This window comes from Procambarus clarkii, chromosome 64, assembly GCF_040958095.1.
Source record: "Procambarus clarkii isolate CNS0578487 chromosome 64, FALCON_Pclarkii_2.0, whole genome shotgun sequence".
Lineage (NCBI taxonomy): Eukaryota > Metazoa > Arthropoda > Malacostraca > Decapoda > Cambaridae > Procambarus > Procambarus clarkii.
In genome coordinates, this window is record NC_091213.1 from 5,169,610 (window position 1) to 5,193,748 (window position 24,139).

The 24,139-nt window shown below is 38.6% G+C and overlaps 1 protein-coding gene across 4 annotated transcripts in view; it reads left to right on the forward strand.

The window, feature by feature from the left end:
• Positions 1–24,139, forward strand: part of Rab5 (RAS oncogene family member Rab5) — a 46,848-nt gene that overhangs the window by 10,328 nt on the left and 12,381 nt on the right. For 3 of the 4 annotated variants that reach the window (XM_045759773.2, XM_045759772.2, XM_045759770.2), the window contains exons 2-6: positions 9,667–9,839; positions 10,133–10,284; positions 14,118–14,334; positions 16,476–16,597; positions 21,396–23,321. In XM_045759773.2, coding sequence (XP_045615729.1) covers positions 9,677–9,839; positions 10,133–10,284; positions 14,118–14,334; positions 16,476–16,582 — 639 coding nt within the window. In that variant the 5' untranslated portion in view covers positions 9,667–9,676 and the 3' untranslated portion in view covers positions 16,583–16,597; positions 21,396–23,321. Of the gene's footprint in view, positions 1–9,666; positions 9,840–10,132; positions 10,285–14,117; positions 14,335–16,475; positions 16,598–21,395; positions 23,322–24,139 lie in introns of those variants that run through there. The other variant, XM_045759771.2, reaches the window with a different exon arrangement.

Sequence of the window (24,139 nt, forward strand, 5' to 3'; positions counted from 1 at the left end):
AGCATGGCATGCATGTAGTATGTTTTGGTATTACAGTACTTTCAATTGTGACGGTAACGCGTTGGTGTTCGGCTGTTTCAAAAGCTAGGGGTAATGGGAAGACACACAAAACACAAGTAAATTTAACCATGAAATTTTAATTACGTTAGAAAAGCAAAACATGAATAAAATTGGGCATAAAAATGTAACATAAATCAACAAACAAAATAATAAGAATAATCACTGGCAAATGAAAAGTTACGTTAAGACAAGTGAATAATAGCAAAGGAAATAATGATGCAGGAATATTGGCTTCAAGCTGCCACCTCCCTTAGTACACGTAAGCCAAGGCTTAGTCTACCAATGAGACGTGTCAACTGTGTGGAGCACGAGGATATTCTGCCTTCCCTAGGTCGCTGTAGCTCAGACATCAGCTCGTGTTGGCGGGTGGTGGGGCAGGTGCGACGGGCACCAGCCAATCAGCGACGGGCAGGCGATGGACAAGCAGTTTGCCGGTTTAACGGTGGAGGAGGCGAGCAGGTGCGCCGGTGGGCTGGATACGTTTTGCTCTCTGGGCAAAACTTGTTGTTGTACTTGTTGGATATATCTTCTATATTATTTGTTACTGGGACGTACTTTGGAGGGAAGAGCAGGCTCAATCTCTCTTGAAAGAGATTATCGTCACACAATAAATTTGGAAAACTTTGTTGTGATGGTTGAGAACCCTTTCTTAGACTCTTATGGCACTGGTTCTCATCCGTATTGTTTCATTCTGGCAATGCCTAAAAATTCTACATCTGTCTGAAAATAAGACAAAATAAATAAAATATATCTCCCCTGTTTCCCCACTTGTAGGTGAGCTGTGACCTTACCCACTTCACTATAGTATGGTATTAAAGTTTATTATTGGGAGATTTCTCTTATTGGCTAATATGTATTTCACAGTTCTCTTACCAAATTGCTTTAATTTGATGCATGTGTGGGTTTTGAGGTTATAAAATTTACTACCTATCCCCCCCTTTAAAATCTAGATATATAGAACATTTTGCTATCCAAAGATGAGACAGCTATATAAAGATGAAAGGGGTTTTGAAGCTCACCAAAACATATGTGCATATGACTGTTAAAGGATTTTGAAACTTTGTCAGTATTAACTTTCATGGTACTGTATAGGGTAGATAGCCTTAATGTAGAGTGAAATTATCTATAGCTATAAGAGTGAATGTCTTTATCTGTCTAGGGGGAGAGGTCAGACACCTTTGGTTGGCATCACGTAACATTCCATAGTTCATTGAGACTAGCAAACAACATAGGGTGGTCAGGGGTCAACCCCTTGCCTCTCATCAAAAAAGATTGGCTCCTATTGTGACAACCAATGGCCCCTGTGAAGCCTGAAATGTGGGTTTGATTATCCATAGTGTTTTAACATTAGATTTCTCCGTTAGCGGTGTTAGAGCAATGTTGATTTATTGGTATTCGAGTATGGTTCTCACATTGAGAGAGGGAGGAAGAGACAGACAGGGACAGTCATAGGGACAGGCAGGCAGGTAGGCACATAGGGACAGATAGGCAGGCAGGTGCATAGGGACAGGCAGGCAGGCAGGCAGGTGTTTAGGGACAGGCAGGCAGGTGTTTAGGGACAGGCAGGCAGGCAGGTGCATAGGGACAGGCAGGCACACAGGTGTATAGGGACAGGCAGGCAGGTGTATAGGAACAGGCAGGCAGGCAGGTGCATAGGGGTAGGCAGGCAGGCAGGTGCATGGGGACAAACAAACAGGCAGGCAGGCAGGTGCATAGGGACAGACAGGTAGGCAGGCAGGTGCATAGGGACAGACAAGCAGGCAGATGCATAGGGACAGACAGGCAGGTAGGTGCATAGGAACATTCAGGCAGGAAGGCAGGCAGGCAGGTGCATAGGAAGAGACAGACAGGCAGGGGATATTATGGAGTCTCTCGTAGAGTGGACGGGGTTAGCCCGACTGCTCTTGAAGGGGAGAATTGGTCTCTGCATTTTGTTATGGCCTATTGGTAATGGTTGCTTTTCACTCCCCAAGATGTTGGTCTGTTCCCCCACTTCAGACTAGAAGTGGGAGAACTTTGTTTCCTAGTTGAGCCTGGACCTCAGTCTGGGCTCAGGGAGTAGAAGAACTTTCGGAGTCCTTTCCAGGTGTGCTCTAGGTGGACTGAGGAAAATTGAGTTGCACTTTTAGAAAAGTTAAATTTAAGGAGAGGAGAACCTTGGTAATTTGTCAATAGGTATTATCTTTTGATTACCTTTTGATGATTCCGAAGATCAACGTCCCACAGCCTGATCTCTTTCCAAGTCTCCTGGTTGATGGTCTGGTCAACCAGGTTGTTTGACACGGCTGCCCACAGCCTGATGTATGGCTCACAGCCTGGTTGATGAAGGTGAAAGTGTTTATGAAGTTCTCTTTTGGAATATTGTTAAGAGGTCAGCCAAGTTTTGCCCCTTATGTGTAGACGTAGTGTGTTGAAAATTCTTGGGCCTTTAATGTTGATAGTTCTCTCTCAACATGCCTATTGCACCTCTGCTCTCAACAGAGCAATTTTATGCATCCTACCACACCTTCAGGTCTCAGGTGGTTAAATTTTTTTTAAATTTTGCCCCGAGGGGCGAGTTTATTGGGCAGCGCCACTCATCTTGTGAGTGGACATACCGCCATAGCAGCATGTACAACACTCCCCAATAGGAAGAAAACCCGCTGGGTTGTTCATCATGTCACTTGTGTGGTGTTATTTCTGTGTGCAGATTTGGAACCAGTTTTTTTAGTATTTTCCAAGTGTAAATTATGTATCTTGCCTGCACTCTAGGGAAGAAGAATCATAACCTTTAACAATCCCAATAATTTAGAAGAGTTATTCATCTATTATAACAGTATTCCACCCTTTTGAGTACTTCATCATTGGTGTGGCATCTCTTGTTTGAAAGGTTCTTGTTATCCAGCCTGTCACTTTTCTTCCAGTTGTGACAGCTACTTTATTGTGTTCTTTTTAAGTAAGGTCTTCTGACAAAATTGCTCCCAGATCTTTTACATTGCTTTTTCTTTCAGTAGTGTTGTTTTACTGCATTTTATATTTTATTTAATATTTTAAATTTTCCATAGCTGGAACTTATCCTCATTAACACTTTCGCTCACCCCGCGCGCCACCCCTCGACAGGGCGATATGGGCCCCAGAGTGTCACGGAAGCGCGCGTTAATTCCGAAAAGTGTATACTCTCTTCAACTTTGTCACCTCAATTCTCCTTCTACGAGATTAAATTTGGTATCATTGTGTTCGCAATAAAATTCTCTACAGCACTAAATGCATATAAACTCCAAAAGCCCGGCTAATTATCCGCAGCAAACAGAGAAAGTGCGAACGAGTTACCCGGGAGCGCGCAAACGGGATAAAATGTTTTCACTATTTTCACTCTGGTCACCTCAATTTTTGTCCTAGGTCTTTCATTTTGGTCTCAATGGGTTCGTAATAAAATTCTCTAGAGGAACATTAGCCTATAAAAAAAAAAACCTGGTCACGCTCCAACCGCCGACGAGTTGAAGACGGGCCACGTGTTAGCCGTGAGTGAGTGCTCAGAGGCCTTCCTGCTACACTCCCAATTCCTACCCTTTTCAAGCCTTTCTTTCGCAATTTTCTTCCTGGAAGGGCCTTGTTCATGATTACTATCCATCGTGGAGTAAGCGTAGATAGTTTCTAAAGCCGCAGTAAGAAATATAGCCACGGAAAATAGCCGAAATGTTCACACGTTTGAGATGCGAGGGGAAGCGACATTGGTCACAACAGTGTAGCAAAGACAATGGGCCCACGGCGTGTGCCAAGCAGCCTGAGGGCGACGAGGCTCAACAAAGAAAATGGGAAGACATCGGCGCACATTTTAAAACCAGTCCCCAAAAAATCGGATAAAAACCTGATTTTTGGCGAATTTTTAAAGCGGATGACGCAATGCTGCGTCATCCCCGGCATTACCGCCAGTAAACGGATGACGCAATGCTGCGTCATCCCCGAGCGAAAGTGTTAAATGTCGTTATTTTTTTTTGTCCATTGAAAGACCTGATTAACATCATATTGGAGTTTTGCTGTGTCCTCTATATTATCTGCTCTCATGGAAATCCGAGGATCATCTGCAAAAGTTGATACAGTACTATAGTTTGTATTCTTGAGTACAGTATGTATGACACGAGGACAAGAAAAAGTACCAGAGCAAGCACAGTACTTTCTGGGACTAAGCTTTTCACGATCGACAATTCAGATTTTACTTTGTTGACTACTACACTAGGTTCTGTTCGCTAGGAAGTTAAAGACCTATCTCCCTACTTTGCCAGTACCTGTACTGTAAATTCCTTTTGAGCATATTTTGTGTGCAAGAACACAGTGGCCACATTGGTCGAAAGCTTTTGCAAAAGTTTATGTATATTACAGCTGCTTTCTGCTTGTCTTTCATGACATCTAAGGCTGTATCATTGTGATCTAGCAGTTGAGAGGCAAAAGCACTCTGTTCTGAACCCATGTTGTCCATGGTTATGTAGATGTGATTATTAGTACAGTACCAAGAACAAAATTCAATAAAATATTATAAGGTGCCAGTGAATAATATGTCCAGTGCACAAAGAAATCACATTAATGTGATGTATCAATGAGATAATCAGTAGAAGTCGTGAGGAGGATTTGAACCTATGCTTGGGAGTACCCAGAACATGGGTTCGAATCCTCATCACGTCTCCTGATGATGATTTCAAGATGTACAGTCGTGAATGTCTAGGCAAAAAGCACCGAGAACTCAAGACCCAGTATTGGTTATAAGAGATAAAGTACAGATAAATACTACTTGGCAACCTGCTCCCTTTAAGTCATGTAAATCACCACTTAATGTTTAATTAAAATAACTTATCAAATGTTATTCAATTAATTTATGACTCCCTTCTTAATACTGTACAACAATGTGTCAGTCCCTGACATAATGCTCACTACCTAACCAAAAAAAACTAAGGAACTTTACCAAAATGATCAGTCGTGGTGCAGCTGTCCTTGCTAAAATCCTCATTAGCAGGAGTCCACAATCCTTCTGCTAATGTTGCAAAACTGCCCAGCTTGTATGATGCAGGGTTGTCAAATGTATTTAGAACTTTTCTCCAAGTTATACAATCCCAAAACAACACTAGCAAGTATAAAATACACAAGACAACTCTTGCATTGTGTTTATCAATGTTATACACAAGGTACTCGTGCAATGCAATTATTGAATGTCTTAAATAGAACACCTAATCTGGGAGTTTTCAAATGTGACATCGCCACATCAGCTCTCAGGTAGGCTAGTGGCAGAACAATAACCATCAAGGCTTCCCCAGTCCAGGCAGGAGTTGCTCTTCATAACATTAATTATTATAAAATATATGGAGGGGTCTGCTGGTTGTCCCATATGAGAAATCATGAACACTGGCATGTATCCCATCTAGTATAATCATATACAGTATTTGCATTGGAAAATATAGAGTTGCATTCCAGAGACCTCCAGAAGCTCATTATTATTTGCCTTTACTTGTTAAAATGAGTAAAATATACCTTAACATAATTACTAAATACTACTACTACTTTCTAGGCTCAAATACAGTACATAGTAAAAGACAAAATATGTGAGGTACCACATTTCAATACAGTATCAAGTAATTCAAATGAGTTTTTTTTTTTTTGTCACTTAATCAGAGCATGGTATATAGGCATTGTATATAATATCATCTCTTGAGGCATCATTTGAAAGTTAACTAGTGTATGGGTAAACCAACAATCACACAGCTATAATTTTGGTGTTAAAAGCAAAACTGCTTAGTGAGGTCTGATTTTAAGGCGAGTCACCTGTTTCCAGACTTGGCACCAATAATCAAATACTGGCACCAAAATAACAGTATAGCAATGTACGTGCACCTGTTCATAGAATGAAAGTACAAAAATGCCAGGAGCTTTCTGCGTACACTGTGTACTCTATAACATAATAAGACTAAAATGAAGCTGAATAGTTATTGTATATAATTGTCAGTTTTCCATGGTTCTATGTATGGATATGAGAATCATAAGACAAATGTTTCTATGGTCATCAAATTTAACCTAGATGGGGGATGGTTAAGCTGCATTCACACGGGTTTCCCAACTTTTCAGTATGAGGGTCACATCTTATTTTACACATTTTTGCAGGCCAAAGAAATAAAAATCAGTTTTATAAATGAATGTTTTAATTTTTTTTTGGGGGGGGGGGTAATAGGCATGATGTGATTGAGAACGAAAGAGAAATGTGACAATTACAAAGAAAGGATACTGTGCTTACACTGGGAAATGGTATACAATAAGAAAAGATGTCAAACCTTAGAAAATGCTCTCTGTTTTATTACTATTATTTGCTGAAATTTTGTAAATGTTTACCTGAGATGATAATTTGCACAATTTTGTGTCACTCAGTAAGGAAAATGTACATCTCAAGAATCAAATCAGTAAAACAAATAAGATATTTGAAATATAATTGTAGCCATTAATAAAAGTATAACACAAATAATTGTCTGCACAACTCCATAATAAGCATCAGGGATAATGCCAAAATAAAAATATACCAATACTGTGTTAATTTTTCCTAACTGCTTAGTAAACAGTGCTTACTCGTCTGCATCTCCTCCTACTCTTCGCCGTCTTGATGCTTTGCACCATACTGGGTTGCGCCTCAGCTCTGGTGCCTTTCGTTCGACTCCCGCCCTCATTTTGTATGTTGACACTGGCTTCCTATCTCTCCAGAACCACCATGATCGCTACTGTCTTCACTGTCTTGCGCGGTCCTTGCTACACCTCTATCGTGCTTTGACTTTTACCCCTCCTGTTGTTCTTGTTCCTCTTCATCGCCTCCCTCTTACTATCCGGTTTTATCGCCTACAAGATTCTTTCAGTTCATATTTCTAATATTTCCCCTCGTATTGTTCCTTCCTTGCCCCCGTGGAGAGTCCCCCCTTCCGAAGTTTTGTACGTCCTTGACCCGCATCATTAAAGCTTTTACCCCTCCTACGGTTCTGAACCGCCTTTTCCTTGAGCACTTTTCTTCGCATTCCGGTTCCTCTTCCATCTTCACCGATGGGTCTAAGTCTTCGGATGGTGTGGGCTACTCGGATGTTTTTCCTGACCGCACTTATGTGTGTCGCCTTCCTCCGGAGACTAGCATCTTCACAGCTGAACTTTATGCTACTCTATGCTCTTCGTCTCCTGCTTTCTCATTGTCAGTTCTCTTTTGTGGTTGTAGTTGACTCTCATAGTGCCCTCATGGCTTTCGGGTCCTTCAATCCTGTCCATCTGGTGGTCGTCGAGATTCAACATTGGCTGTTTCGTATCTCCAGTAAATTTAAATCTGTAGAATTTTGTTAGGTTTCCAGCCATATTGGCGATTCTATAAATGAGTGTGCGGATGCTGCTGCAGGGAAGCTATCCGCTCTTGTCCCATATCCCGTAAAAGTCTTCCGTATTCAGACTTTTAGCTGGTTATTCATTCCTTCATCCTTGCCTGTTGGCAGGGTTGTTGGTCCTCTGTTGTTAGTAACAAATTATGTACTTTTAAGGGTAGTGTGCCCCCGTGACCTTCCTTCTACCACCGTAACCGGCGGTGGGAAACGGCTCTAATAAGGTTGCGTATTGGCCATATGCACTTAACTCACGGTCACTTAATGGAGCGCCGCCCTGCTCCTTATTGTCCAAATTGCATTGTCCCTCTTATAGTTGTACATATCCTTGTTGAATGTACCATCTTCCAGGACGAGCGTGTGTCTTTGTTTTTCCGACCGTCCCTCCCTGTCATTTGTCCCTCGATAGAATTCTTGGTGAATTGGATACATTTTGATATCGTTCGCCTTGTGCGTTTTTGTTCTCGTATTGGCATCCTTGGTGATATTTAGCGCCCTCTGATTATTCCGCACATTTGATGATGCTCCATAGCCTTTCCCGGTTTGGTGCCTTCTTTTGACAATTACTTGTTTAGTAAACACAGGTTCCTGACACACAATGAAAAGCAGCTGGACACTTACTTTTTAAGAAACAAAAACTCATATTTACCTGGGGTTGGCAATTTGAAATTTCAGTTGTAACCAACAAATCATGAAGTTTTGCCCAAGATCAATGGGACTGGTGGAACTGGACATTTCAACTGGCCGTCCATGCGGTTGAGAAAAAAATTAAGGGAAATAATTAATTCTGTTGTTTATATATAATTTTCCAAGTTGCTGCAGGCCACATAAAATCCTCGTGGCAGAGTGTATGTGTGGCCTTTGGTGCCATAGTTTGGAGTACTGTAACTGTTACATGCTGTAAAGTGCTTGAAGTTGCTGTATTCACCTTGCAGCAAGTATTTATATCATGATGGGAAACCCTTTGAACACTGATAATTGAATAATTTTTATATACTGTTTCTCCCTTAATGGTGTTATACGTGTTGGATGAATCTTTATCCCAATAATTACCGTAACCATTGTACAAGAATAATGGTAGTCGAATTGTGTTATTCTTTTATAGCATGGGCCTAACCCAGTCAGTAGGCAAATGTTTGGACAACGAAAGTAGGTGAAAGTATAAAATTCATGAAAATTTAAGTTAATGAAAAGCTGCTGCTATTGTTATTATTATTATTATTTTTGTTGTCGTTTTTTAAGTTTTAATTATTTTTATTAATTAATTAAACTGGCATTATTCAAACATTTAAAAAAATTGGTTAGGTTATGTATACATTTGTCATGAAGTTTCATGTTTAATTAATGCATGTATTGTTGCATAAAATTGTATTTCTAAATGCTGTACATTGAGAAAGTTAGTTGGCTGCCCTTGCCAGTTTTATTTTTACAGTTGTGACTAGTAAGTTCATGTATTCCAGGTGAATCATGCATGCACTTTGATGGTTTCTAATCATGTGAGAGGGATACGCAAACCTCCTTACAAAATCTCCTTATGACTACACTCATGGCTATTAGGTGTAGTAAATCTTTAATAAATAAATAAATAAATAAATAAATGTTTATTTAGGTAAGGTACATACATACAAGAAATTTTTACAAAGATTGGTTGACTTATAGGTAGAGCTAGTACATACAATGCCTAAAGCCACTATTACGCAAAGCGTTTCGGGCAGAATTGCATCAATCACTTCAGTAATGACAAATAAGACATGAAATATATATTTTTGGGGGCTCAGATCGCCAACGTTGGCACAGACTATTCAAACTCGACAAAACTTGCTCAAAATTTGTGAAAGGTCAGGAAAATGTGGCAACACTTTGGTGTAAACAATGTGGCTTTATATACTGTATTTTATGGCTTTTTTTAATATAATTACTAGGAGGGTACCTGGCTGTGCCTGGGGTCTCTCCTCCCTTCCCCACTCCCCTCTCTCGTATCTCTCTTCCTATTTCCTTCACTTCCTATCTCCCTTCCCCCCCCTCCCACTTCTTCAATCTCCCATCCCCATCTCTCTCCCCCATCTCTCTCCACCCCTTGTCCTATACTGTATACTCCTATGCAGTATACAACACAGCTATTGACAGAGCTGGGTAAAAGTAACTCAAGATATGGAATGTGGATTTATAGTTTAAAGTGTTGTAAATTGACTACCAAGTTTTCATTACTGTACTGTACTTAAGTTTTGTTTTCCCTCACCAGATAAGTGAGAATGGCACAGAGAGGAGGTGCACAGAGGCCTAGTGGTGGCGGCCAGGGCAAGATCTGTCAATTTAAACTGGTGTTACTGGGGGAATCGGCAGTTGGGAAGTCTTCTCTTGTTTTAAGATTTGTTAAGGGTCAATTCCATGAATACCAAGAATCTACTATTGGTGGTAAGTTTATATATGCATTTGTGTATTTTTGTCTTAATGAGGGAATGTCATATTAAATCTGAACAAGAATTGGGGAGACAGTCCATTTTAGATTGGCATTCCTAGGACTGGTCTGTTCATTGTATGCCATAATGTAATGAGATGAAGAAATATAATCTTTGACAAGTGCTATTTTACCCGAGGTGGTGTCACACTCACCATCACAAGATGAATAATTAATGCAGTATTTATTTTAATTGTGCTAAGGATTTCTCTTGTGCCATGTTACTCAGTGTGTGTCTGACTTGTTACAGCGGCCTTCTTGACACAAACAGTATGCTTGGATGACACTACTGTAAAATTTGAAATATGGGACACGGCTGGACAAGAAAGGTACCATAGTCTAGCTCCTATGTATTATCGTGGTGCTCAGGCAGCCATTGTCGTCTATGATATTACAAATCAGGTACGTTAAGTAGGGTATTATACTGTATATAGTATATTATATTATGTGGAAGAGTGGAGAAAGATGTTTGTTTTATTGTAGAGCGTATTTGTCTATTTTGAGTAAGTTAATTAAACAAGGTATCAGTGATGGTGAGTGATTATGATCATGATGTGACTAATGATGATTGAGTGATTACTGGTATTATGATTTATTATAATTATGATTATTATTCATAAGTTCATCATGCAAAATGTTTGTGAAATTATATACAGTATTTGAAAATTAGCAAATCATGTTAAGAATTATTTGTATTAAACAGTGAAAATTGTGCAGTTGGTAATTGGTTTTTCACATTGGCATATGGTTCAATTTTTTTCTGAAACATTTAGGGTCACGTTAACAATCCTGCTTAAGAGCTAATTTGGTTTTCTGCTTAAACAGAAATACATATCCTTATTATTCCATTTCCTGCCCTAGCATAACAAACCATGCCACACTGCAGGAAATCAACAGCAACACCACACTGAAAATGCTTTTTTGAGAGAGAGTGAATGAGCGAGTTTGTCATGTATAGTACACACATTTATGTCATCACAACCTCGGCAGTCCCTATGGCGCAGTGGTAGTACATTCACCCCATGCTTCGCAAGCAATTTGGCCTGGGTTCATATCCTGGCTCGGGAGGATTGACTAGGCACCAATCCTTAATTGTATTCCTCTGATCACCGGCAGTGAATGGGTACCTGGTTGTTAAATGATCTGGTGGTTTGTATTCCACAGACAATTAAGATTAAGGACTTGTTCAAAATGCTATACATGTTAGTGGCTTTACAAGAATGTAAGAACTCTTGCATATACTGTATAAATATATACAGTATACAGTAATATATATATAAGTAAGAAATGTATAAATACCTCCCAAGTGTCTTTCATATTCTCTGTGTGCTGTTCACACTTTTTTTTCTCACACTTGCTATGTTCTTCCAGTTTTTAGTGCAAATGGTTCTCAATTAGTTTGACCCAAGGTTAGTTATAGTTAGTTCCTGGGCAGAGCTAGACATGTGAGAACATATTGTGGTGTTTTAGTACACCTGATGCCTCTGTTCACATATTAGTAAATAGATACAGTTCTCAGAAATTGGGCAACTGTTGTGATTTGGGGAATTTGATCCCCAGTGGTCCAAGTGGATGAGAACCTATCCTATCGTCCTATCGCAGCTTCTAGTCCTCGTATCCCTTCCAGGTAGTATGTACTATATGGTCATATAGTACTGGCTTAGCACTTTATCCAGATAATTTTCTTACCTTGCACTTTTCTCACACCAGCAAATCCAATCATGTTCACATCAAGGCCTCATTCTGTCACTTAAATCCATCAAACTTTCCAAGTATTTGCTTCACCAGTTAATATTCTCCAATGCTCATTTTTAACACTTGTTTACTCCAGTCTGGCCCGCTGCCAGACTTTTTTCTAAAAAGAACTTTTTTTGTATTTTGTTGAATGTTTCTCATTTACACTTACCATCTTCATGTCCCCTCTTTGTTTCCACAATCTACTTTTTTTTGTTTTTGTCTGCCATTCTTTGGCAATTTCCTCATCCCACAATTGTCATGCCTTACAAGAAGACCTGGAGAAAATAAATGTATGCAGCAACACTTGGCAAACGGAACTTAGCAGGCATAAGTGCCACATTATGGAATATGAAATAGAATATGAAATAGGCCACACACACAACCTACAAATTATGTGAAAAACCTTTAAAGGATTCTTATAGAGAGATTTAGGAGTGGTTCTGGATAGAAAACCATCACCCAAGTATCACATAAAGAACATTGTGTGCGTATGCTATGCTTTCCAACCTGAGAATCGCTTTTAAATATATGGATGATGAAATATTAGACATTTTTTACGACCTTAGTGGGACCATAATTGGAATATGCAGCAGTTATTTGGTACTCGTATCTCAAGAAGAACATCATTAAATTGGAAAAGGTGCAAAGACACAATTATATGGTTTCTGGAAGTAAAAAACAAGAGCTTAGATGAGAGGTTAGAATATGGGAGAAAGAGGCAATATGATCACTACATACAAAATAGTAACAGTAATCTATAAAGTTGACAGAAAATTTGTTCAAAACTGCAACTTCAATAACAAGAGGACATTGGTTCAAATGAAGGAAACAAAGCTGCTGGAAAAAATTAGAAAGCTCACTTTTGTAGAGTAGAAGATGGTTGGGACAAGTTAAGTGAGGAGGTGTTAGTCCAAAACTATCAGTAGTTTCAAAAGCAGGCGATGAGTCACAATAACGTGGGTAAAGTATGTTGACCAGACCACACTAGAAGGTGAAGGGACAACGGCGTTTCGGTCCGTCCTGGACCATTCTCAAGTCGATTGTCTCGCATTCGACTTGAGAATGGTTCAGGACGGACCGAAACGTCGTCGTCCCTTCACCTTCTAGTGTGTGGTCTGGTCAACAGTAGTTTCAAAACATCATATAATTGTCGTGGGAAGATGGGACACCATGAGCATAGTTCTCGTCTTGTAACTACACTGGTAAATTACCAAGCAGCTCATCTCATTCTGCCTCAATTACGTCAACCTCTACAGAAGTACTTGGCAGTCTTTATGAAACATTCATTGTTTACATTCCACGTTTACTGTTCTCTTGCCCCCAGATCACTGTCGGTTCTGTTTTTATACTTGTCTACTCGTTCTTTCTTGCTTACCTCCTCCACTATAATACTTTGACCTTTTGTATCCTCGTCAGCAACAATCACTTTTTACCACTTAGTTATCTTGCACAGGATTATAATGTGGTCAGGCAAATCTCCAGATATCCCTATTAATGCTCTTTTTATACATACACTGTATTTGTATTAGTGTTTTTCTCCACAAACACAGTACTGTATGTACAATATGTTCAAAACTTTTATTTTTCCTATAATTTCACCATTTAGCCTATACATGTATACTTTTGTATCCTTATTCTTATATATATTATCAGTACATTATTTAAATATGTTTTCAGTTACCGTTCATAATTACGTTACCCTGGAACACGATATACATTATCATATTTCAATTATATTCCTACTTTAACATTGATAGCCCATCACAATTATTCTGTAACTCATGTACTTACTATTGCACTAATCTCATTCTCTAAACTTTAGCTTTCCAACAAAACTAAACACGGTCTGTAATTATTTAATTAAATCCATATAGTGATTTGGTATGCAAAGGATGTCACAGTAACTTGGCTGAATAAGATGAACAAACCACACACCAGAAAATGGAGAAATGACGATGTTTCAGTCCGTCCCGGACCATTATCAAGTCACGTGAGAGTTGATAATGGTCCGGGACGGACTGCAACGTTGTCATTTCTCCATCTTTTGATTTGGTATCCGGTCGATTTGGTATCCATGATAGGAGCCGGTCGGCCGAGCGAACAGCACACTGGACTTGTGGTCCTGGGTTCGATCCCAGGCACCGGCGAGAAACAATGGGCAGAGTTTCTTTCACCCTATGCCCCTGTTACATAGCAGTAAAATAGGTACCTGGGTGTTAGTCAGCTGTCACGGGCTGCTTCCTGGGGGTGGAGGCCTGGTCGAGGACCGGGCCGCGGGGACACTAAAAAGCCCCAAAATCGTCTCAAGATAACCTATTAATACCTCTGCTAGTCTTTCTGTCCATTCTTCTAGATTTGTCCATTTGTTTACTTGACAATTCAAAAAAGGAATTGAATGTTTAGCTTTAATTTCTAGTTTACTAAATTTGCTCTTTAAAGGTCTATTTCAGTGGATTTGAATCTGAAATACTGTACTGCCAACTGGCTTTTATTCATAGGACACATTTGGCCGAGCTAAAACTTGGGTAAAGGAACTCCAGCGACAGGCATCTCCCAACATTGTCATTGCCTTAGCAGGCAACAAAGCAGATTTAGCTAATAAAAGGATGGTGGAATACGAGGAGGCTCAAACATACGCAGAAGAGAATTCCCTGCTCTTCATGGAAACCTCGGCTAAGACTGCTATGAATGTTAACGATATTTTCTTGGCAATAGGTGAGTTTTACTTTGTTGTTTATCAATAATTTATTTTGCCATTAGATAAGTTTTTGTATTAGATACCCACATCAGATAATTTCTGGTTTATCAGGTGTTTATATTTGCAGTTGTTGCTGCAGCTTCTTGCCAGTCTGGAGGTGTATTTGGTGTTGGTGGTCCTTGTGGCTCCTTGGTGGCTGGCTTAGCCTTGGTTTCTGGCACTACTAGCCCAGTGTCAAAGCACAGATGTTTTTCCCTGCAACCTACCTTGCTCTCGATCTTCTCCAGGACTTTCCCACGCTTGTCTTTCATTGTTTGTATGTATGGCAGTCAGGTGGCGGGGTTATTGGTGTTCCACCTCTGAGGCGGCACTGTGAGGTGATTTGGTGTGCATTTCACCTTTTCTTATCCTTCCGTTGTTTTTTTCAGTCTGTCAAGGTTGTGTTGTTCTTTTTCTGGTGGCTGTTTCATGATAGGCTTCTCAGGCCTGACACATTTGCCTCTTATCATTTGGCTTCAATGCAGTCACTGTTGCTTGTATTCCACAAGATGTCTCTGGCAATTATTCATCTCTGGCCTGCTCATGCTACCCCCTAAACCATTGTGGTTGCTCAAATGTGTTCTTCTCTGCACTACATGGTTTCCCTTCAGTCCTGGATATCTTTTTCAAAGCAGTCATTTTATTTGCTCATTCCTCTGGCTGTTCAGTTAGGGAGCTTCATGCTCCTTTCAAGAGATGGGGGTTTTGCTCTTTTGGCCCTGACAGTTTCTCCATTTGCAGCCATATCCTTTTCTGGGGAAGAATGAGTTGGTGGGCTTCTGGAGGAGTCTTGTGGTTATTGATGATTTGTTTAGCAAAAGGTGCATCATTTGTTATCCTGTGGTGGCTCTTCACCATTACTTGCATGCCACTAAATCTGCCTTGGCAGATGCTTTTTGGGGCAATCATGTTTCAAAGGTTTCCACTACCTAGGTTACCCATAATGTTAAGTCATGCCAGCCTACAGCCTACACCCTGGACCTATGATGTTCACAAATATGCTGCTCTTGTGGTTTTCTCCACCACGTCTTGGGCCGATGTTTCGGCTCGGCGGTTTGGCAATCTTACAGGGTCATTGTGGTTCTGTGTTTGATAATATCCTGGCCCATTGTCATGTTTCTTTTGCTTTGGGCTGTTTTCCATCTTTCTCCTTCACTTCGGTATGTGCTGTTTTTTCTCCTCTCTGGTAAATCCCTGTTTTCCTTCGCCATGGTTAGCTTCAGGGAGCCATCAGAGGAATTTCCCAGAATTTGCACTTATTTAGATTAATTTCCAGCAGCCATTTATCTGCCAACTCCTGAAGTTTGTTAAGGGCTTTGTGCAGCACCCTACAGTCCTCTTCAGTTCTGTGAATGGAACCAGGTTTGGCTCTGGTCCTTAGTTGACAAAACAGAACTCCCACGACTGATATGACCTAGTAGCTAGAAGCAATCTCAGCGAGATGGCTTCATAGAGCCACTGGGGTTCTACCAGTAGGCATATTTTCATTACACTCGATGCTGGTTTTTCCACTTTCCAATTTTTTGTTAAATGCACATACCATACTGAATATCTAGTACTGTATTGTTATAATGAAATCAAAACTAAGGCAGTGTAACTCCTCATTCTTCACTCTAATCTTTTCTTACAAGGTGTTGGTTTTCTTAAGCCAAATCTTTGTTTTGTATCTATTAGTTTGTATCAAATGTGGGCCACTTGTGTTTCATTAAGACTACATAGTAGAGGTTATTGATAAAATTTGTAATTTCAACATTCTACAATGTTAGTTATTTTACTAATTATAATGCAACCTTGAAAGCCCTGACCAATTGATTCCAGACTTATTTGAACTTGTAGAGAGTTTCCATGTTTATATATTTGGTAATATAATAAAGTAAGAACATAAGAACATTGTTGCAGAAAGCTTGTGATTCATGCAATGCAGGTCCAATATTTGCCTAATTGTTTTCAGTAATGTACATGTCTAAAATATTTTTAAATCTGAAGTTTTCCATAACCCCTTAAGGTGGTGATTTATACTAGAATACTTTTTTATAGCATCGTTGTCTAAATGTATAAGATCTAAATATTTCATTTCTTAAAATTCTATATTAAATATCACTAAATTTGTATTTTTCAGCTAAGAAACTGCCAAAGAGTGAGAGTAATGCCAGTGGTTCTCCTAGGGGTGATGTCAGCCTGTCTAATAATCAGCCAGCACAGGGAACTGCTGGCTGTTGCAAGTGATCACCTTTTTTACAGGTAAAGAAAATGCTGACAAATGTGTGTGTTTACTTAATTATGTAAGTGTAGTTACTGGATGAGAGCTACGCTCGTGGTGTCCCGTCTTCCAGTTCTTTGTCGTATAACGCTTTGAAACTACTGACGGTTTTGGCCTCCACCATCACCACACTGAACTTGTTCCAACCATCTAGCATTCTGTTTGCAAAAGTGAACTTTCTAATGTTTTTTTGGCAACTTTGTTTCCTTAATTTCTAAGGTGTCTTAATGTTTGATGTTTTGGTCTGAGTAGAGGTTAGAATTAGAATGACAAATATCTGATATACTGTGATGTCATACAGGAAGATTATTCCAAGTGCATATAGCAGAATGGAAGAGATTATTGTAGCCAACTCTATCCACAACTTTTAAGAAAAAATGATAACTTTAATGTTGAGAGAATTAGCACACCAGGTATAAATGGCTATGGATCAGGGCATTAAGAGCTAGCCTTCACTTCCCTGTAGTCACTCATAAGTAAGCAGCCTGAGATGTAATTTCAGCTAAATACTTAACATGTGCACTCGGTAGAATTTATAATTTTCAACAATGATTGTTGAACCCTCGCAAAAAAAAAATTGGTATAGAGATATTATTTTTGTCGATGTACATTATTGCTCTTCTCTTGCACCAGGAGAAAATTAATGAATGTAATTGTTCAGTATTTTTAGTGGCAGCTTTAATTAATGAAAACAGACATGTACAGTGGGAGTCTACAAGAACAAACCACACTTTAAGAATTCACTACTAGTTCAAACATATTCTAATTTGCAGTAAAGCAGTAAAATAGGTACCTGGGTGTTAGTCAACTGTCACGGGCTGCTTCCTGGGGGTGGAGGCCTGGTCGAGGACCGGGCCGCGGGGACACTAAAGCCCCGAAATCATCTCAAGATAACCTCAAGATAGAGTTGTGGCCGGGTTCATGATAGGTGGACAAGTGTTGGTTGTGTGGCAAGTGTTGCTTGATGCAGAGGAGTGGTGGTGTGCTCATGAAGCCTTTATAAATATTTAAAGCGTTTACTCAGAAAAAAGGCCTTAAATGTAATATTGGTGACAATTATTTAGAACTGATGAGTCAATGCTACAAATTGTTATCACAGGAAAATTCAAGGTAATCATGCTAGCCTCTCCTAATCGCTCTTGTTTTTCAGTCCCAGAGGCCATTTAGTACATGTCTTAGCACTTTTTCCAGTTTGATGGTATGTTTCTTGAGATATGGGCACCATACAATCACTGCATGTTCCAATTTTGGTCTAAAAAATGTTGATTTTTTTAATTTTTTTTTATTTTACCGTTCGTGTATTTAAAATCTATTCTGACATTTGAATGCGTAGCATAATTGCCTCACACAATGTTCTTTATGTTGTCCTCTGGTGACGGTTTATCATCCAGAACCACCCCTGGATCTTTATCTGTGTTCCTTAATGCCTTTTCACATAATTTGTAGATTGTGTGTGGCATATTTTCAACTATTACACTTTCCATAATGTGGCAGTTATTCACATTCAATTCCATTTGCCAAGTGTTGCTCCATCCACTTTTGTTCAGGTTATTTTGAAGGGCATGGCAATCGTCTGTTTATTTTTTCCCTGTAGCTTGGCATCATAAGTGAACATGTTCATTTAATAATGTATTCCTTCTAGTAGCTTGTTATATAGACAATGAACATTACTGGTGCTAGAAGTAAGCCCTGTGAATCTATAAGAAACATTTCTCCAATCAGATACATTGCCTCTGATTACCACCTTCATTTTTCTCAGATTCTCTTTGTACCAGGTCAGAAGTCTTACCATCACTTCTTCAATAATGTATGTACCCATTTCCTGGGCAACCTCTTATGTGCAACATTGTCAGAAGCCTTTTTTTTAAGTCCAGATAAACCCAACCATCTCTTTCCTGTAAAATCTCTCTTGCTCTATCATAGAAACTAAATTTGTTACACAGGATCTTCCTGTTCAAGAGCCAACCTGTCTGTTATTACATGATTTCTCTCACGGTGTTCTACCAATCTGGTTGAAATAATTTTTTCTAGTGTTTTGAGTACTACACTTGTCAATGTCAATGATACAAGTCTCTTAATTTCCCCTTTGACACCAGCTATGGAGAAATGATCATACCTGCCAATGCAAAAAAAATATAAGATTCCAAAAAATTATTTTTATTGAATTATTCATTTGTATGCAGAATATAAGAAATCATGAAATTGAGTGAGTATATATCGTTTCACTGGGTAGAGGCGCTCTGCAAGGTTGCGTCAGGCACTTGTCAGTGCCTGGTGCTCAAATTTTTCGATGCTTCCTGTTTTATCGTCCGATGTTTCACCGATTGTTTTATCCCTTGTTTTTTCTTTATTTACATCCACATAGATCTTTTATATCCATATTTGCATCATACATTTAAAACCCAGACAATAATTGTTTAAATCCCCTAGTAACATTCATAACTGCATTTGTACCATAAAATGGTGGTAGAATTTTTTTTGTGGGTCAGAGTAAACTCCATTACATCCACATAGCCCTATTATATCCATATTTGCATCGTACATGTAAACTCCAAATACAGTAATAATGTGTTAAATCGTCATATGATAACCGCATTGCCCATTGAATCGACAATTGACGATAACCACTGTCTAGGGGGTTAATAGGGTCTTCTCTGCTAACATTTTTGTAGATTGGAACTATTGTTTGCCTTTTCCATATACAGTATCTGCTAAGATTCCTGTACATTAAGATGACTGAAAAATAAATTGAAGTGGAATGCTCAGCTCAGATGCACATATTCTCAAAACCCAAAGTAAAATTCCATCTGGGTTAACTGTTTTATTTCTATTTAGGTCTTTGAGCATTTTTTCCATTTCATCTTGAGACATCTCCATGTACTCACTTATTCTTTGAAATTAGTATTGTTGGATTCTCTGAAAAATCTGATTTTGCACAAAAAACATTTTGGAATTGTTCATTTATTTTTCACATGTTTTCTTTTCAATCTCTGTGAATCTGTTTCCCATTTTAAACCTCTGAATTTTATCCATTACCTGCAATTTGTTTTTAATGAATTTGTAGAATAGGCTTGATTCCGTTTTACATTTGTCCACTATACCTTTTTTCAAAATATCTTTCCACCTCTCTTCTCACCGCCTTGTATTTGTTTCATGTTGCTTTGTCATATGGTATGTTTGAGGGTTTGGCCTCTTCATATATTTTAGTTTTTGTTCCTTTTGGTCTCTGGCCCTCTAGCAATTTCTATTGAAGTATTTGAGTTCTGCATCTCTTTTTGGACTAAATTTTTTTATGCCTTCATTATATGTTTCACTAAACTTGATATATATATCTCAATATACTGTCTTGCCTAGCAACAAGTCTTTCTAATCAAATTCATTAAAGAACTCTGAAGTTCTCCCCCACAGTGTCCTCTCCTGAAATCAGATTTTTAAGCTGCTTCATTTGCTTCATTCTCTTCTAGATCACACTTCATTTCTGCTTCTCTTCTCACTGCTGTGTAGTTGTTTCTTGCTTCTTTGTATTGCTGGTATGTTTGAAGGTTTTGTCTCTTCCTTTACTGATTCCATTTTTCATCTTTTGTTCTTGGACCTTTTCACAATTTCCATTGAACCAATTCAGCTTTTAATTTTTCAGTTCAGACTTGGTATAAATTTTGTTGTACTCTCATCACATCTTACAAAATTTGGCATGTCGTTCATTTCCCTCGGGTGTTCATATCAAAGTTCAGCAGTCAAAGCAGTAATCGGTAATTTTATATCCATCATGAATGGTCAGTCATCTCAAATCAGTAGTAGTCAGATAGTTATTAGTCAAGCATGCAGCCTGTCAATTCAATCAGCAGGAACAATCAGTTAAGAGAAAGTTGTCAATTATCATTGACAACTAATTATCAGTAATTAATTATCAGTAATGACATTGAATACACATGCATATCCTGCCGTGTCATCATCAGGGTATAACAGTACTGGGTGACACGTTACTCTTACAGACACTGATGCCTTTCCAAGTTTATATCAAGACCACTGTGTCTCCAGAGGCCTGTGATGGTTGCATAATCAAATGTTTGCACACCCAAATGTTTGCAGACTTTCTTCAGTGTTCCTATGTCTTGATGCTGACATACGTGGTCAGCATACACACCACTTGAACCCTGAAAATGCATATGAACACTGTAGTGGAAGGCATAAAGTCAGTAAGCTCAGCCAAAGATAAGGGATATCAAACAAAGTACAGGATAGACTACAGCATTTTCATTTTGAGTGTACACTATGCAAATAAAAGGAGTGAAAAAACATGATTGTAGTTCTTGGGTGGGGCAAAAATATGAAAAGTGGTTTAAAAACGATAAAGGTTATTAAAGAGTTAGTTGAACTGATACAGGAAGGAAAAGGCAAGAGTGATATTAGGGAATTGATTGAGACAGCTTTTGTGTGTGTGTGTGTGTGTGTGTGTAAAGGGATACAATTTGAAGAAACTGCACATACAAATTTAATAGGTAATATATGAAGAGTTTTAGATACCTGTGGCAAGGAATGGTGAAGAGTGCAAGCGGTAGCTTATCACATTGATAATGCTCTGTCGAACTGGCCAAAGATAAATCGGTTTCTTTGGTAAGAGGCCAGATGGGTTGCTGTGAGTTATCATATTCTGATTGTATATTTTATAAATATAGCCCAATTTTCTCCTTTGGTTTTTGTATTGTCCTGTTTTGAATTTGCATAGCTGCAAATATTTACTTTTTCATATAGCAGTGACTAGGATTTCTTCTATTTCAGGTGGAACAATGTGATGCTAGTGTAAGTTATGATACCCAGCTGCTGGTAGCTCACTTTTCCCCATTGGACTTGAAGATTGCAACATTCCTGGGTTCAAATTTATGCATGGGTCTCAACTTTAACAAAAATTCAGCTAATTTTGGAAACTTAGTCATTTCTCAGTTACTTCATCTGTGTCAGGTTTTGAGATTCAAAACCATAACCATAACGGTACTCATTGTTGACTGTGTGATGATTTTTTCTATGTAAAATCCCCATCATCAAAGTGTATTGTTTATTTGTGCATATTAGAATCACACGAGGTTTATCTCGGGCTGCTTGACCGCAGGACCTCATGTTATAAGAACTCATCATTGAAATGTGTTGTAATACTTTTACTTTGATTTTCATTTATTAATTGGTATCATTTGCACATTGTAAGGTCATTCCCATTATTTATCAACTGTAGCTAATTCCCCAACCCCAACTTGCAAGTATAAATGTTAGACATTTTTAAGAAAACTCCATAGACACCATTGGTTGACGACGTGGTTTAAGTGGTGTTTCTTGCCTTCCTACTAAGTCATAGTGAGGGACATTATGCCTCAACAATTGATATCTGCTCACCAAAGTGGAAGGAGTCGAAGAATGTCATGTTAATACAGCTTATCAGTAATATATGGAACTGGTAGTTAAGTGTTGTACAGTATATTGACTGCATGTCCTCTGTATCAGGGTTCACAACCCACAACTTCTACCATCAATCTAACATGGACAACATATTGTGAGGATTCGCCACAGTCTAAGCGTTGATTTTCTAGCTAACATGGTCATACATGGAACTGTGAGCATGTTATTCATTTTTGTTCACAATATGCCATCCTACAAAGTATAGTCACATCTTATGCTTGACCATGATTGGCCATGTGATAATAATGTATATTAACTATTTAAGTTTCTTTTTTATAAAGTAAGAAAAAATTTGTCACTTGTATATTTTTTTTTTATTTATATATATATACATATATATATACTTTTTTTTCAACTTTGAAAGGAGGCAAGGTTGAATTTGGGTAACCAGCTGGACAAAGGTAGCAGACAATAGTTTGTTGTTGATGCCACACAACGTTTGAATATCTTTTTGGACATGTTGCTTTGTGATTTATGCATTGTTTTAATTCAGTGGGAGAAGTTGTATAAACTTGTAATTGGTGCAAAAGTTAGTTCTGCTGCAACTCTGAATTCTAGTTTTTTGTTTTGTTGCCCCAAATCTAATCTAATAGCCTCTTGTGCCCTTTTTTTTCATCCTGGTACTTGATGATGCTAATGGCCAATTAACTATGTGCTGTAAGAATGAAAGTGCCCATCTGTGGTGTGCCGATCAAAAAAACTAACCAAAAAAACAAATAAAAAACCATTGCAGTCGTGTTTTTACCATCGGGATAATTTTTAAGAGCCCTCAGTACAGTATTGTATTAGATATGTAGTTATAATTTTCATCATATACAGTGCTATTTGAAGTATATAATTTTAGCAGCTTCTTGAGAGAAAAAAAAAAAGCATGCTCCTCTGGCTGAAGATGGTCAGATTGTAGTTCATGTTACCATGGCACGACCATTGCGAGGCATTTAATATACCACACAAGCAACTGTGAACCTTACCTGTTAAGTTTGAGCTTTATTTTCCTTTTATTGAAACTGTTATCCTTATTGATATGCTGTAAGGGTCAAACTTGATTGGCATGTCATATTTGCTCTGCTCAGTTGTGCCTGGGATTGTTCAGTCCTTGTGCTTGAGTTGTGTGTAGCATCCACTTGGGATAATTACCATTGTCAAGCCAGGCCCAACTGATCATTTTTGTGTGTACACTGAAAACTCCAAAGTCAGACAGCAATCTTGTACAGTTAAAGTACCTATTATAAATAATAAAATTATTAAATTAATAAATACGTTTTATTTATCTAGAAATGATTGTAGTTTGTCACTGTAAATAAAACAGGAGCTGGTCATTTTACAGTAATCTAAAGTGATATTTTGTAAAGTGAGGACATGGGACTAAAATGTATTCTTCACTAGTGCAATAACTGTTCTGGAAGCAGTAAAGATATTTTAAGATGCAGTTTTGACCATTATTTCTTATAAGAAAGTAAAGATTGTGTTTACACTGGCTCCAATACATTTTTTTTTTATTAACATTACTTTTGACAGTTCTTCCTTACAGCTGGCCAGTGACGTCTTATTGCACCATCTAATTTTTACGTTTGGTAAATCACATCAGAAACTATATTAAAAAAGTTTTTGGCATCTTAAATCTTAAGTGCTTTGACAGTAAGTACTGTAGAGGGTATTCTATTTATATATTTCTCACGATACCTGTTTTATGGTTTTGTAAAATGCATGTCGAGTGTAAGCAAGGAATGATGCAGCAGAATGTTTTTTTTCAGGTTTAATTACAAAAGTTTTCACAGGACAGCCTTTGACAACTCAAAACAGTTTTGTAATAATTAATAATGCACTGTACAGTATTGTTAAGGTTATCTTCTTGAGATGAGATCTTGAGGTTATCTTGATGATTTCGGGGCTTTAGTGTCCCCGCGGCCCGGTCCTCGACCAGGCCTCCACCCCCAGGAAGCAGCCCGTGACAGCTGACTAACACCCAGGTACCTATTTACTGCTAGGTAACAGGGGCATAGGGTGAAAGAAACTCTGCCCATTGTTTCTCGCCGGCGCCTGGGATCGAACCCAGGACCACAAGTCCAGCGTGC